This window comes from Triticum urartu, chromosome 5A (assembly GCF_056163025.1).
Source record: "Triticum urartu cultivar PI428250 chromosome 5A, HENAU_Tu73, whole genome shotgun sequence".
Taxonomy (NCBI): Eukaryota; Viridiplantae; Streptophyta; class Magnoliopsida; order Poales; family Poaceae; genus Triticum; species Triticum urartu.
Window position 1 is genome coordinate 18096108 of NC_141877.1, and position 17117 is coordinate 18113224.

Sequence of the window (17117 nt, forward strand, 5' to 3'; positions counted from 1 at the left end):
AGACTTCAACCTGCGAGAAGGTGACCTTGTCTCCTTCGATTTGACTGAAGACATTCCTATGGTGTACTGCTGCAACCTGCCAAGGACATGCGATCAAAACGAAGAGCGTAAAGATCCTCTAGAATTAGCTGTCATAACGAAGGGAATTAATCTTACGAAGCAAGAGGAGCGTAACCTACATGACCTTTTGGCGATGAAGAAAGGTTATATAGGTGCATTTTTTGTCCACCGCTTCACCAAGTCGAACATAGGAGGAAAGACGATGGTATGTTTTTGGTGTACTAGTATTTTCTATTTTGTATGCAATTTTCTTTGTTTTTTCATGGAGAGAAAGTTTAATGATATGCTATTGTAGCTGAAACCAGTGAATACACTGATGTGTGTTTTTGCATATCCTTTTGTTTCCCATAACTGAAGATCCTTATGCAATATATGTAGATGTAGCTGAAGATCCTTTTGTTTACTGCTCCTTCACATATTTGATAATTTTTCTTCCTATGACGGTGCATACAGAGATTACCGGTGAAAGTTGTCAATGCCCTGAAGACCCCAGGAGATGGGGAGATACCGGGAGATGGGCTTGCTGGCATTCGGCTGTGCAAGGACAGTTTGATGCCGGTCAAGTACCACAAGTGTGATGATGGCCGCATCATCTTCGGCAAGGGATGGAGTGATTTTGTTGACAGTGAAGAGCTTAAGGTTCATAAAGCTGTTCTTTTCAGTTTCAAGACCACCACCCGTGAAGATCTTCAGATCGAGGTGGTTATGAACATGCTGACCGAGGAGCCACAAATGTAGCATGACAACGCAAGAGTGTCCTTTACACTAGGTATAGTGCAAAAACTATTGTGATAGCAGTTATGCATCTATGGGGTTACGTCTTCATTATGTCTTGGGTGATGATGACTATGAGAGGAGGACATGTTGCAGTTAGAGTAAATGCTAGGATTCGGCCCTATTCAGGACTCAAAATAGGTCTTTCACAGGTGGTTGCTTTATTTTCTGCTGTTTCCCTGGCTATAATCATGAACGATGGTAATGCAAATAGAATCGTTAAGGGGGTTTTATTAATATTTTAAATCATGGAGTTAAGATGGTAGAACTACCTATGAGTGTTTGCGTAGGAGACGCAGGAAGGGCATCAGTTGTGTTCTTGACTCTTTGGCAATGCAGGAATAATGCGAGATTACAAAATAAATGGTATAGTGATCTTATGATTCTTGTTTAGCTAATTTGCTTGTGGATCATGGGATGGTCTATATTGCAGATGAAGGTCGTAAACAAAGAGGTGCTGATGTTGGGAGCAAAGAGGTGATGATGGTCTATATGCGCACGCTAGAGCATGTAGCAGGTGAATTGTACAGTTCATCGCAAGTGTGGAGTCACAGGGTACTGCGGTGTCGCCTACGCATCTCTGCCGTAGTTTTATTTTTTGGACCTTCATGTTAAATCTGGCTGGGCTTGCTACCATGTATGATTTGTGCTGCTAGTTGATTACTTTAGTTTCTAGCTGTAGTTTGTATCAGGGGCTTGAAAGACCATGTGTTTTCTGTTAATGGAAAATCAGAGGGGGCGACCCTTCTTTTGATTAAAAAAATGAACTTTCTCTATGCAATTAAAAAATAAAATTTCTCTATTCAAACCCAGTTGAGAACAATATTCATTATAAATCTGAAATAATCTTTTGGAAAAAATGGCTATCGCATTCTGTGTATTCATTATAAATCTGAAATAATCTTTTGGTAAAAATGGCTATCGCATTCTGTATCATAGCTAGCGAAACCGAAACAAAATAAACGCCTTAAGTATAATATCTTGTGAACGTGGATCAAATTAGGCAAGACAGCTAGAATAAAGGATGATTCAACTTGCAGGAAATTTGAACTTACGACTTACTAGCAGTATAATAAAGTTTACAGACTATCAGCTAGATAAATAGAAGAAACATTTTATGTTGATTCATTCTTCCTTCCGGACTTCTTTGACCGCCTGGATGGTTTGGCGAGATGCTGGCGCTGACTCTCGAACCCCTTCTGGAAGTTCACCAACTGCCTGTATACGTCGTAGGTGGCATACACGTCCATGGAAGCATAATAGATGTTCTTCAAGGGCAAGGGCGCTTCTGCCCATATGGTGGTCATCTTCTGTGAGAACGTCCTTCATCTTGTTGTAGCTATGGTAGATGATGGAACCAGCGTAGTCAGCCAAGCCATACTTTGGCTTAATCGTCACTGGATCAGGCACTCTCCACATATTCTGGATATGCACAAAGTTTTGTACCACCAGACCAACATGCTTGAGTTTTTTCTTGTCATTCTCGATGTCCACCCCAACAAAGGTGTACTCCTCGTCGAGCAGGAAGGTGGCAAGCAGGCCATAGTGCTCATCAGCAACGCTTATGTGGTACACGAGGACGTAGATGCCAACGCATAACTGGACCACGGCCGCCATCTGTGTCGGATAACGAGGCCAGGTGTACTCCACATCCAGTGCAACTATCTTCTGGTCGTCGTTCCGCAGCCAGTATTTGAATCTGCTAATACAGTACTCAACACAGCTAGCCTTGTTCGTGTACTTCACATAAATTTCGGTATTTCCATCTGCCCTAGCATCATAATCATTCTCGAACTCCATGCCAAAGGACTATAATTGATGAAACCAGTATAAGACATGAAGCATGACAATAACATGATAACAATAAGCCGAGATGAATATGACGGCAGATAGTATAGGAATTCTGGCGCTATTGAAAGTTTATGTAAACAAGTGCATGAACAATTTAAACTAAACAAGTACTCCCTCTGTAAAGAAATCACTAAAGCAGTGAACCAAAAGTTGTTATATTTCCTTGCAGAGGGAGTATATGCGAATTAACAATATAAATTTATGCTCTTGAAATATTTATCTAAACAACTGCATAAACAATCAAGAATAAACATGTATCTATGAATTCTTCATCGCCCATGCAGATGAAATTGTGTGTACAAACTAAAGAAGCAGGAGAAAAACAAGAAATTGACAAGACAATGGACTAGATGTTGCATGCAGATGAATCTGTGTGCAAAATTCTCATAAGGCAACGGACTACATGTTGCAGGCAGATGAATCTGTGCGCACAAAATAAAGAAGCAGGAGAACAAGAAATTGACAAGAAGAAGGCCATCGTATGTGCTGCCACTGGAGAACTACTAACAAAATTGACAGGAAGGAGAACTCACCGTTCCAGAAGCCAGATTGTTGGGAGAGTGGGCGACGCAGAGGAAGAGGGAATTGAGAGGACGCAGAGGCAGAGGAACCGGTTTTGGAGAATCATGGCAGTGAGGACGAAGCGCCCTCGCGCGTGCCCATCCTAAATAATTGGGACGGGGCTCGTCCCTCCTGCTGGAGTCCTCGCTTCCTTTGTCATGTTCACATTTAAAATGGGCTCACCCATAGGCCCGTATAAGAAAGCACAAGAAGCCCAAACGCTTCATGGTTGATATTACTGATCTAAACTTGCTAAAAAATTCTCAAAATAAAAATATAGCTAAAAAAACTTTACGTGATCTGAAACTACCTCTTCGTGAGATCCCAAATTCCCAATATTTCCTTGTGGTGGGTTGTTAGAGAATCCCCTATACATAAACATTACGTGATCTAAAACTACCTCTTCGTGAGATCCCAAATTCCCAATATTTCCTTGTGATCGGTTGGTAGAGAATCCCCTATAAATACGAAGCTTTTCACGGCATAGATCGTATACTTCCACCCCACGCCTCCCACCCCACGCCGCCCATACCTAGCCTTCCATGACTACACCGAATTACCACCCCTCGCCGCCCAAAGTAGCTCCCAGGTCGGTGAAGCCGACGGAGCCTTCATCTTCAAAGCCTGCGTCGGCGAATCCCGAGATGAAAGAGAAGGGCACGTCAGAGAAGCCGACAAAAGAGAAGGGCACGTCGGAGAAGCCGGCGAATCAAAAGATGAAAGCGAACGACAATGGAGCCGGTCGCCATCGAGAGAATCCTCCGGTAATGATCGAGATCCTTGTATTGTGTATACACCCTCCTTCCCAAGTCTGCATGCAATCCCATTATTTACGGCGCACTTCTTTTTGATCTCGTTTAGTTACAGCCATAATGAACTATCCCTATTTTACCGAAGGGAGATTGGTGTGTCTAGAAAGGCTTGCACGAATCTTAGCATAAAATCAATGACATAGGACTTAGATAAGCAATACTTAGAGCACATCTACATGTGCTTTAGCAAAACTTAAGGGAGATCGTGGATACCTTCCTCTCTTAGTTTTTAGTCGTGAATGCCTCTCTCTGTAATGAAACTTGCGCTAATTTTCATGCTGGAAAGTTCTACGTGCAATGATATGGAAATGAACGACTAGTAATTCAACTTTGTTTAAAACCAGCAACCGAATCAACAAAATAATCGTAGTACTCCTAAATGCCTGATCAAATACGCAGTAGACAGAATACAAAGTAGTTTTGTACGTAATTTGCACGCCTCACTTATTTGGCATTGAGAACATCAAATGTATGTACTATATTAAATTTTAGGTTGACGATAAATAAAGGAGAAAACTAAAGAGAAAGATGGACAATAGGATCACATGTTACATTCCTAGTATGGTGATTATCTATAAACTATTGATCTTGTGATCATGTATGCAATTATTTTCGTAAGCGTGACGCCTGAAACTTTAGTAGTGTACATAGAACAAAGTCTGCTCTTTGTACTAAAAATCTATACTATTATGAGTCAATTTGCGGACAGAGATAGCTTGTTTTTCTATGTGTGGTGTTCATTATATGGCCTAGAAGCTCTATAATTTCATGCAGTAATGTAGAGCACAATTTGGATATTGGCATAGATTACATCTAGTCGGTTCTATGCATGTTTAAATGAATACCATACAGAATCTAATCAGACTATTTGTACATTCAGGGAACTCAGGTTGCTTCATTGCTGCAATATGAGAAGTTCATAAAAGATTTAAACACACAGCAACTGACGTACATCAAGTTGATTGGACTGGGTGAACTTCTCAAGACTCTTGGCATGAGAATGAGACGTCTACTGTGCTAGGCCATCGCTTATTCATATGATGCAGAGCAGGATGCCTTTATAATTAATGGGAGACCATGTAGGATCATACTAAAAGATATGGAGCATATAACAGGCCTGCCCTGCATGGGGAAGAATCACGTCTCTTCAAATCACAACAATACTTTGGAGTTGTGGAAGGAACTGAAAGACCCCAATGACACAAAAGTAACTTTGAAAGGATTGCTAGCCAAGATGAAAGGCAATAGCACACCTAATTTTGTCAGGCCATTTGTCTTGTACACCATAGGAAAATATGTATGCCCGACAACACATCAGTATGTGGACAACAGATACCTTGGGATTGTTAGAAACGTTGAGAAAATAAAGAGCACCAATTTTGGACAGCTTACACTTGACCATCTTATGACTAGCGTCAGGAAATTTGTAAATGGTGGAGCAAATCTGGAGGGCAACCTACCATTGCTTCAAGTAATACAATCATTATTAACATACAATACATTTAATTTTATGGAAAATTTTCTAAGCTGTTTTTGTTGTAATGCAGACGTGGTACTAGGAGAAGTGGAGGGTGCACCAATTGGACTCTACCATCTCGTATGCATCAAGGTTAAGGCCGCTGATCCAAAACTGGAGTGACGAGAAGGCATAGAAGGTTGACAACATAATCAACAAAAATTATATAGGGGTTGGAGAGGTAAAGTGTTAGTACTGTGTGCCTGGATTATCTACCATATGTTTTGAATGATACTAACGACACTAACATACAGAATGTCGATGACCTGCTGCGGCCTTTCAATCCGCCACCAGTTGGGACGCCGGTCAAACCAAAGACTGACGGTCAGGTAAATGATGAACATCAGACACAAATATATATTGTAACTTTTCAAGTACAATCGAAGTCATATGCTTCTAACTGCTTGTAATTTGCAGGATAAGGCACTCATGGGCCGTGTATTGGCTGATTTGAAAGAAGTTGCCTCCATTGTGCGGGAAGCCAGTGCACAACAATTTGATAGGATGAGCACCCTTGAAAAAAATGGACGAGTGCCTTAGGCGTACAGTTGCAAACGGCAGACGCACGGACGACCTCATCACAGAATTCAATGTAAATATACCATTATGAGTTTCTATAAATAGTTTTACTATCAATACTCTCCACACTAACACATTTGTTTTAAAGAACCACCGCTATGGAATATTTGATGCTGATCGCCCAGGAGTAGAGGACATACATCTATATGACTTGGGAGTACCTGCGGACCCAATGGAGGTCCCAGGAGAGAATACTACTCACTAGCAAAAACAAAAAAAGACACGGAGGTCATTGCCAAAGGCATTTCTACTAAGGGAATACAAAAAGATAACATGGATGCCCCCATGAAGAACGTAGCTGAAGATTTGCAGCCTGCTCCTAGTTTGCACTCGCGAAAGCATTCAAAAACCACCACAAGCCTTGAAGCTTTCATGGTGATACATATTTCACATCTAACTGATTTTGTTTTAAGTTAATGAAGATTCGTAGCTAACAAGTGCTTTATTTCGAATCACAGGATCCTCTGAATTTGAGGCACAATGAGAATGTGCGAAAGTCTGAAGAAAGAAGAGATCAAGATGATGAAGATGTCAGTATTGAGGTGGGGGGAGAGGCAGGTACCAAAAGCAAACACCGGTCTGCCAAGGCTAAGGCAATAAGGGAGCAAGAAGAGACACATGTCTTCCCAGTTGATGAGGACAACTATGATGATTCTTTAGCAAAGCAGCGACAAGATAGCGTGGTTGATTCCATGCTACCAACTCGTACGAGCATCCGGAAAAGAGTGGCATCTTCATTATTGTGCAATGAAGATTATGTTCTGTACGATAGTGATAAGAAGAGAAAGAGAAACAGGACTCCATCGGAGTCTACCAACGATTCCAAGGACACAAAGAATACAAAGAGGAAAAACCGTGCAAGCATTTTTAAAGATACAGACACAGGTGCTTCGAGGCTGGAGACCGACCTTGACAAGTTTCGATAGAATCACTTGGCCAAAATTGTCAACACCTCAGATCTTGATAAACAATTGGTGGTAATTGATGACATTGTTCTGCTACAGAAGCATTTGCAATGCCTCACCATGACAGATGGAGTTTTAGATGACAAATGGTTGGGTGACGAAGTAAGATATTTGCCAAATTATTTTATCAATTTTCTTTTGCACAGTACAATTAACTTGAATTTTGTTTTAGTTGGTTGATGCTGTGATTCAGATCATGCGTTATGATCATCCTGAGGACATAAGGGACGGGCAACTGGTTTACATTGAGAGGGTGGCCGACGTTGCTATGATCGAAAGAGATGGTAAGGTAGAGAACTGCCACGAGGCCGCTTTGGCGGGCAGTCATGGAACAACAAAAGGAGACAACTACCTCGGACATGATCTAGTAGCACCTAACCATGACATAAACACATTTATTTTTGTAATCATTATGCATGTTGATGTAATCATCTTTGTTGTCCAGGTTTTTCTACCTACGAACATGGCGAACACCCACTGGTTCGTTGTGGTCGTAAACCCCAGAAGGAGGGAGATTCAGATTCTTGATTCACTTTTCAGCTACGTAGTAACACAAGTGGTTCACGTGGTGAGATTTTAAACGTCTTTCAATATAACACAGCATTTAGCATCATACCTAACCTTGAACCATGAGCAACTTCTCATACCATGGACTTTGGCAGGTACGTGGGGTGGAAGCACATCTGAGAGCATCGCTGCGAATCAATGGACCACAAAGCCATGCATGGCAAGACATTAACGTGACCCAATGGACAGTAAAGCATGTTCCTGTGCCAAGACAAGATGACAAGTCAGTCAACAGTATTAGCTTCTCAATATGTTTTGAATTTTTAATACATGAAATGGTGCTAACAGAATTAATTGTTGTAGTTCTTCTTGTGCACTCTACATGCTGAAGAACATCGAATTCTTTACGGGAGAAGATCTTACGCTGCGTTATGACCAAGTACGTAGAATAACACCTAAAATTCTGTCAATTTTGTAAACATATGGAACGATACTAACATATCCTCCCATGCAGGCATACATTGACAATTATAGAAGAGAGCTGCATGTTGCCCTTCTTACTTCGCCCTACAACAAATTGAAGTCCATGAAAAGGCTGAAGACGTACATTGCTAGCCTATCGGATGCAGCTGCGATTGAAGATCATGACGATGCAAGCATTTAGTCCAGCAGTGGTTGATTCTTAGATCTGGAGTGTACACTTGGTTATGAAGCGGTAGAGTAGGGTGTGGTTTGGTTTTAGTCCCGAAGAAGGTTTCCTAGCCATGTTCATAGTCCAGTGCGGATTAATCAAGTTGTAATATTTCACAGTACTGGTTCCAAATACTATTCTTGAAATAAATTTGGTCTACATGGGAGACGCTGAAACATATATTTGCTTTTTACAACCAGAACTTTTGAAGCTTTTTTTAACATTGCTAGTTAGAAGTTTCAGAAAAATTTCAATTAGTGCTGAAATATTTTGGCTGAAAGGCAAATATTGCAGTGAGTGCTTAAATGAATGAAGTTCAGTTATTTCATCGAAATCACACCGAAGTGAAAACCATGGTGTCGTGCCATCTTGAGCAGCAACAGAAATGATTCAGCGTTATTAACAAAATTTGGTCTCACAGATACGAGGAAAAAAGGTATGATTTTGAGCATGCAAGATCGGATGGGCAATAAAATAACTTCACAAGAGAGCCAAATACTATTCTTGAAGAAGGTTTCCTAGCCATGTTCATAGTCCAGTGCGGATTAATCAAGTTGTAATATTTCACAGTACTGGTTCCAAATACTATTCTTGAAATAAATTTGGTCTGCATGTGAGACGCTGAAACATATATTTGCTTTTTTCAACCAGAACTTTTGAAGCTTAGGAAGGTTAACCGAATTCTTAAATTTATATGTAAGTGTCGTCGGAGTCTGGACAAGAATCAGAACAATTACATTGCTAGTTAGAAGTTTCAGAATTTTTTAAACATCGCTAGGTAGAAGTTTCAGAATTCTTTTAACATCGCTAGTTAGAAGTTTCAGAAAAATTTCAGCGAGTGCTGAAATATTTTGGCATCGCTAGTTAGAAGGTTCAGATTTTTTTAACATCGCTAGTTAGAAGTTTTAGAAAAAATTTCAGCGAGTGTTGAAATATTTTGGCTGAAATTCAGTGAGGCTGAAATATTTTGGCTGAAAGGCAAATATTGCAGTGAGTGCTGAAATGAATGAAGTTCAGTTATTTCATCGAAATCTCACCGAAGTGAAAACCATGGTGTCGTGCCATCTTGAGCAGCACCAGACATGATTCAGTATTATTAACAAAATTTGGTCTCACATATACGAGGAAAAAAGGTATGAGCATGGGCATTCAAGATCGGATGGGCAATAAAATAGCTTCACAAGAGAGTAAAATACTTCACGTGTGAAGACTCAATCTTAGTTGACTTTAGAACCAGTTTTCATCCTAAAAGAGGTCCAGTGAACTACTTATAAGCAATAATAAAAGCGGTCCAGTTCTTTTGGCTGATTTTCAAAGAAACGGGAACGATATCTTTTTGATGATCGTGATTCTCAGGAGACCTACATGTTGTTACGCAACTTACCTTGGTTTTTTCTAAACCATAACTTACCTTTGCTAAACTCTCCACGCCCCCCCTAATATTCAACCAAGTGGGTCCCCTCCCTTGATTTCCTCCAACCAAAGAAATCTATACGTAGATATATGCCCGGGTTGTTACGATCCCTATAAATAGGGATCCTTTGAAACCTCGTAGATCATAGTTCGTCCTTCTGCGCCGCCCAAACCAGCAAGACAGAAGGACGGAGCAACCCAGGAATCCAGCAAGACCGAACGACGGAGCCAAACATGAATCCTCTGGTAACTCCCCACGATCTCAGCCGCAGGTATTTTTCGTGCCACGATCTTCCTCGCATGATCTCTTGCTGCGACCCCACTCGTTGTTTGCATATTCATGTAACTCAGCATGTTTTTAAACAAATTAAGTTGGGGGCGTTAGGGGAGGGCGCTAGGATTTGTTTCCTACCAGATTGGCAGTTCATTGATTAATTCCAGGCTAAATCTTAGCGTCTGGTCTTGTCGATGCCAATTAGTGCAGCGGGCGCTTGCCTTCTTTTTTTCCTTCCGCACGAGTCATGGAAGGCCTCGATGGCCCATGTTTTAATTCCATACTACTGACCATGATTAGCGCCTAGAGTTGAGGAGACCACGGTTGGATAGTTTTTTATTTTCCAATGTTTATTTTATTTCAAATAAGTGCCTTGCAATGGAGATTACCTTAGATGACCGTTCAAACGTAACCAAGCTGAATCACATGATAGTATTTGCACATACATGGAACTCAGCATGCTTGTACCTCATGCAGTAGCGTAGAGCACAATTTTTATGTTGGTATATATAAGCTGTATTCGTCTGTATGAGTGTTTAAATTGTATACCATGCTGAATCTAATCACACTTGCACATCCATTGAACCCAGGATGCTTCTTTGCCGCCATATGAGGAGTTCATAAACAGATTAAACACGCAACAAAGGATGTACATCCAGTTGATAGGACTGGGTGGACTTCTCAAGACACCTAGCATCAAAATTAGACGTGTACTCTGCCTGGCCATCGCTAATTCATATGATGCAGAGCAGGATGCCTTTATCATCAATGGGAGACCATGTAGGATCACACTAGAAGATGTAGCGCATATAACAGGCATGCCCTGCCATGGGAATAAGAACGTCCCTTCAAATCTTGATGATAATATGGAGTTGTGGAAGAAACTGAAAGACCGTAATGACACCAAAATAACTTTCAAAGGATTGCTAGCCAAGATGAAAGTCGACAGCACACCAAATTTTGTCAGGCCATTTGTGTTGTACACCATAGGAAAATATGTATGCCGAAAAAAAGAGGAGTATGTGGATAAAAAATATATTGGGATTGTTAGAAACGTTGAGACGATAAATGGCACAAATCTTGGACAGCTAACGCTTGACTATCTTACGGATAGCGTGAAGAATTTTGTAAATGGCGAGGCAATTCTGGAGGGGAATCTACCACTGCTGCAGGTAATTCGTAGTGGTACAATTATCAGTTACCTAACATACATTACATAATGTACGGGAATGTTTGTAAACTGCTTTTGTTGTCATGCAGACATGGTACTACGAGAAGTTCAGAGTGCACCAATTGGACTCTAGCATCTCGTATGAATCAAGGTTAAGGCCGCTGATCCAGAATTGGAGCGAGGAGAAGGCAAAAAAGGTTGACAATATAATCCAGAATAATTATCTGGGAGTTGGAGAGGTAAAATGTCAGCACATTGCCTGGATTATGTAACATATATATTTTCTAAATCATACTAACGACACTAAACTGCAGTATGTTGAGGACCTGATGAGGCCTTTCATTCCAGCACGAGATGGTACGCTAGCCAAACCGAAGACTGGCGCTCAGGTAAATGAGTTACATAAGGCACAAATATATATTGTCACATTCCAACTAGTATGAAGTTATATGATTCTAACTGTTTCAAAGTCTCAGATTAAGGTACTCATCGGACGTGTATTGACTGATTTGCAAGAAGTTGCCTCCCTCGTGCGGGAGTCCGGTACAGAACAAAACCATAGGATGTGCACCCTTGAAAAGAAAATGGATGAGTGCCTTAGGCGTACCCATACAAATGGCAAGCTCACGGAGGACCTCATCAAAGAATTGAAGGTAAGCCTAGAATTATGAGATTAGTATATATAATTGGAAATTTACGTGTACAAGTTTTTTTTCTAATTTAGTTTACTATCAAAACACCCCAGACTAACATGTATTTTTTAAATAAAAAACATGATGGAATATTTCCAGTAGTGGACGACATACATCTATCTGACCTCGGGGCACCTTCACAACCAATGGAGGCCTTTGTTGAGAATGCTGAGCAGGCTTCTGACCAGGGGAAACAAAAGGATGTCACGGAGGTCGATGCTAAGCATGATTGTAAGCAGGAAATAAAAAATGATGACATGGAGCCCCCCATGAAGAACCTTGATGAAGATTTTGACATACGCATGTTAACTTAATTATGAAACAATCATTGTCGTTTTAGAAATAACATTTGATCTTCCACGTACATGATGAAGCATTCGAAAGAGCTGCTGCAAATATCAAACAGGATCTCAGTGGTATTCATAAGCTTTTGAAAGAGGTGGATGATATCCAGGGAGCTCCTAGTTTTGATAAGAAAATGCATTCCAAAGCCACCACAAGCCTTGAAGATTTCCAGGTGATGCACATTTTACCTATAATTGAGCAAGAATCTGCTAAAGGCTAACACGCGGTTTATTTCGTCTGACAGAATCCGTTCAACAGACGGAGTAAGCAGCACTCTGTGAAGGCTACGAGATCGCGAGATCCTGAAGAGCCCCGTGCCTTCACAGATGATGACAGCCATGATGAATCCTTTGAAAAGCAGCAACAAGTAAGTGTGGTTGGATCGACACCACCAAATCATGGGGGCGAAAAGAGAAGGGTGGTATTGCAATTATTTAAGAATGACGAGTATGCTTCATACGACAGTGAGAAGAAAAAAGGAAAAAAAAGACTCCATCAGAGTGTACAAATGATTCCGAGGACACGAACAGTAAAAAGAGGAAAATCAGCTCTAGCAACTTAAAAAAGAGGTCAGAAGTTCCTGAAACCCAGAGGGACCAGCTAGACGTGGTTCGACAGGATTTCGTGGCGTCACTGATCAACACTACAAATCGTGAAAAACAAATTGTGTTAGTTGATGACATTGTCGTGCTATCAAAGCATTTGCAATGCCTCACCCATAAAGATGAATCTGAAGATGGTGTATGGTTGGGTGGCGAAGTAAGATAGTATTTCACAAATTTGTTTATGAAGTTTCATTTTTGTACAATACAATTAACTTGATTATTTTTGTAGGTGGTTGATGCTGCGATCCAGCTCATGCGTAATGATCAACCAATTGACACAAGGGACGTCCAACTGGTTTATATTGAGAGGGTGGCCGGCGTCGCTAAGCTCGAAAGAGATGGTAGGATAGAGGAGTGCTACGAGGACGCTTTGGCAGGCATTCCTGGAACAACACAAGGAACCACCTACCTGAAACATGATATGGTATATTAAGCTGACGTAGAACAGATTTTTTTATTACTATGCACGTTGATCTAATTATCTGTGCACTCCAGGTTTTCCTACGTACGAAAAGTATATACACCCACTGGTTCCTTGTGGTCGTAAACCCCATAAGGAAGGAGATTCAGGTTCTTGATTCACTTTTCCACTGTATGATACCCAAAGAAGTAAATAATGTGGTGAGAATTTCAACATATTTAATTATAAGAAAGGATTTAACATGGTATGTAAGTATTAGTCGTAGGCAACTTCTCATCCCATTGGGCTTGCAGGTACGTGGGATGGAAGCACATCTGAGAGCACCAATGCGAGTCAATGGGATTGAAAGCAATGCATGGGAAGACATTAACGTGACGCAATGGCCAGTACGGAATATTAATGTGCCAAAATCCGATGAGACGTCAGTCAACAATATTAGCTTTTGTTTTTGTTTTAGATTGTTAATATCTGAAATGCTGATCTAACAACATAAAATGTTGCAATTCTTGTAGTGCACTGTACATGCTGAAGAACATCGAATTATTTATGGGAGTAAAACTGAGGTTGCAATATGACGAAGTACGTAAAGTAACACCTTAAATTTTGTCATTTTCTGAAACATATGGAACGATACTAACATATCCTCGCATGCAGGCCTACATCGACAAATTCAGAAGAGAGCTACCTGTTGTGCTTGTCGATTCACCCTACAACAAAATAAAATACGGGACTAGGTTCAGGCAGTACCATGCTAGGCAATAGGATGCAGCTGCGGTTGAAGACGACGAGGATGCAAGCAGTTAGTCCATCATTGTGGTTCATTCTTACATGTGGAGTGTACACTTGGCCATAAAGCGATAGAGTAAGGTGTGGTTGGGTTTTAGTCCCGAAGAAGGTTTCCTAGCAGTGTTATTAGTCCATTGCACATGAGTCAAGTTGTAAAACTTCAATAATATTGGTTACTATATTTTGCTTGAAATAAATTTGGCTCTACGGGATCTCGTAGAAATCTATATTTGCTTTTTACTACCATGTGACAATAATGGTGCCTGGGGCAACCCTAGAAGAATAATGGGTTATGATATGTCTATTTTCATACGAGAGAAAAATTTATTAAAGCATGAGCATAGCCTCACAACAGAAGTCAAAAATACTGCCTGATTCAACACGCAATCCCAGCTATGTCTCGTAGGCAGGACACAAAGCCAAAAAAATAGAGCATAGGATAACAAGTGTAAAAGCACATACCATAGGGGGCCTCTGCAGGTGCTGCAACGCTGAATTGAAGCGATCACCTTCAGGAGCACAGTGGTGTGCCTCAGGGAATCACATAGCATGTTCTGTCATAGCCCTGCAAAACAGAGAAAAATTACTACTTGTACTAACCTTGTAAAGTGTGTGCATGTAACAAATGTTGGACATAACTAAACAGGAAGAATGAAATGCAACATATGGAAGAATCGAATGCTCATTCCTTTCTCTCTGCTTTTTGCGAGGACCATTACTCTCCCTTTAACAAGGCTAAAACATCATAATAAGACTTAACAGCAATCTTGAAAAGGTGGATATCCCATGTGAATCTAATTTTTCATATAAAGCACATGCCAAGTCTGTTGATCCCAGTCCAGCAATTGCACAAGAAGAAGCGAGCATCATAAATATTGAGCAACATAAGCTATGAATTGTTTATAGTACATTCCAAAATTAATAGCTTATCATCTCCATTGATCTCCAAATCTCACCTACCAGCCAAATTGAAAGAATACATGTTGAATGCAACGATTGAACGTTCGTAGATCAAGCAGTCGGGGGTGGACGAATGGGGCTGGCCGTCGAGGCCGGCGGCCGGCTTCATCTAGTCCCGCAGAACATGATCCATACCCAACCACCTTGCCATCGGACGAGATGCATGGCCAGATCAAAGCTGCAGCCATGGATGAGAAATGATATGTAGAGGACACAAACAACCAATTGGGGTGTGGGAAAGAGGTTACCTATAACCTTGTGGCTATAGGCACCCGCATGGAGAACTAGGAGGTGAGATGGCGCCAACTCTTCGCCGGCGGCCGCCGCGGGGAGGGCAGTGGGCCTCCTCTCGTGTTCGTTGAAAATGCGGTGCGAGATCGCGAGGGAATTGGGGTGGAGAAAGGGAAGGGCCGCGACACGCGGCTAGATCCTGCCGGCGACGAGGGAGGGAGGGGCCGTGACGAGCGGCTAGATCCTGCTGGCGAGGATCAAAACCGTAGTGGCGGCGAGGCATAAATGTTGGAAATATGCCCTAGAGGCAATAATAAAAGCATTATTATTATATTTCCTTGTTCATGATAATTGTCTTTATTCATGCTATAATTGTGTTATCCGGAAATCGTAATACATGTGTGAATAACAGACACCAACATGTCCCTAGTAAGCCTCTAGTTGACTAGCTCGTTGATCAACAGATAGTCATGGTTTCTTGACTATGGACATTGGATGTCATTGATAACGAGATCACATCATTAGGAGAATGATGTCATGGACAAGACCCAATCCTAAACATAGCACAAGATCGTATAGTTCGTTTGCTAGAGTTTTCCAATGTCAAGTATCTTTTCCTTAGACCATGAGATCGTGTAACTCCCGGATACCGTAGGATTGCTTTGGGTATACCAAACGTCACAACGTAACTGGGTGACTATAAAGGTAGACTACGGGTATCTCCGAAAGTGTCTGTTGGGTTGACATGGATCAAGACTGGGATTTGTCACTCCGTATGACGGAGAGGTATCACTGGGCCCACTCGGTAATGCATCATCATAATGAGCTCAAAGTGACCAAGTGTCTGGTCACGGGATCATGCATTATGGTACGAGTAAAGTGATTTGCCGGTAACGAGATTGAACAAGGTATTGGGATACCGACGATCGAATCTCGGGCAAGTAACATATCGATTGACAAAGGGAATTGCGTACGGGGTTGATTGAATCCTCGACATCGTGGTTCATCCGATGAGATCATCGTGGAGCATGTGGGAGCCAACATGGGTATCCAGATCCCGCTGTTGGTTATTGACCAGAGAGTCGTCTCGGTCATGTCTGCTTGTCTCCCGAACCCGTAGGGTCTACACACTTAAGGTTCGGTGACGCTAGGGTTGTGAAGATATGTATATGCAGTAACCCGAATGTTGTTCGGAGTCCCGGATGAGATCCCGGATGTCACGAGGAGTTCCGAAATGGTCCGGAGGTAAAGAATTATATATAGGAAGTGCTGTTTCGGCCATCGGGACAAGTTTCGGGGTCACCGGTATTGTACCGGGACCACCGGAAGGGTCCCGGGGGTCCACCGGGTGGGGCCACCTATCCAGGAGGGCCCCATGGGCTGAAGTGGGAGGGAACCCAGCCCATAGTGGGCTGGGGCGCCACCCCCCTAGGGCCCATGCGGCTAGGGTTGAGGGGAAACCCTAAGGGGGGCGCCCCCTTGCTTGGGGGGCAAGCCCCCCACCCTAGGCCGCCGCCCCCCTAGTAGATTCCATCTACTAGGGCCGGTGCCCCCCCTAGCACCCCTATATATAGTGGGGGAGAGGAGGGACTTTATACCCCAGCCCCTGGCACCTCCCTCTCTCCCCGTTACGTCTCTCTCTCGTAGTATAGGCGAAGCCCTGCTACTGTGACGCCCTGCATCCACCACCACGCCGTCGTGCTGCTGGATCTTCGTCAACCTCTCCTTCCCCCTTGCTGGATCAAGAAGGAGGAAACGTCTCCCGTCCCATACGTGTGTTGAACGCGGAGGTGCCGTCCGTTCGGCGCTTGGTCATCGGTGATTTGGATCACGTCGTGTACGACTACACCATCACCGTTCTTTGAACGTTTCCGCACGCGATCTACAAAGGTATGTAGATGCA

General features: G+C 42.2%; 1 protein-coding gene across 1 annotated transcript; it reads right to left on the reverse strand.

The window, feature by feature from the left end:
• Positions 1-1959: 1959 nt before the first annotated feature.
• On the reverse strand, positions 1960-2634 carry LOC147967543 (uncharacterized). The gene has a single exon (XM_087523172.1). It carries the CDS (start codon positions 2632-2634, stop codon positions 1960-1962), a length of 675 nt encoding a protein of 224 aa, XP_087379298.1.
• Between the last annotated feature and the right edge of the window lie 14483 nt (positions 2635-17117).

Coding starts and splice junctions, on each gene's coding strand:
- LOC147967543 (XM_087523172.1), bottom strand. CDS start 2,634: ATGGAGTTCGAGAATGATTATGATGCTAGGGCAGATGGAAATACCGAA.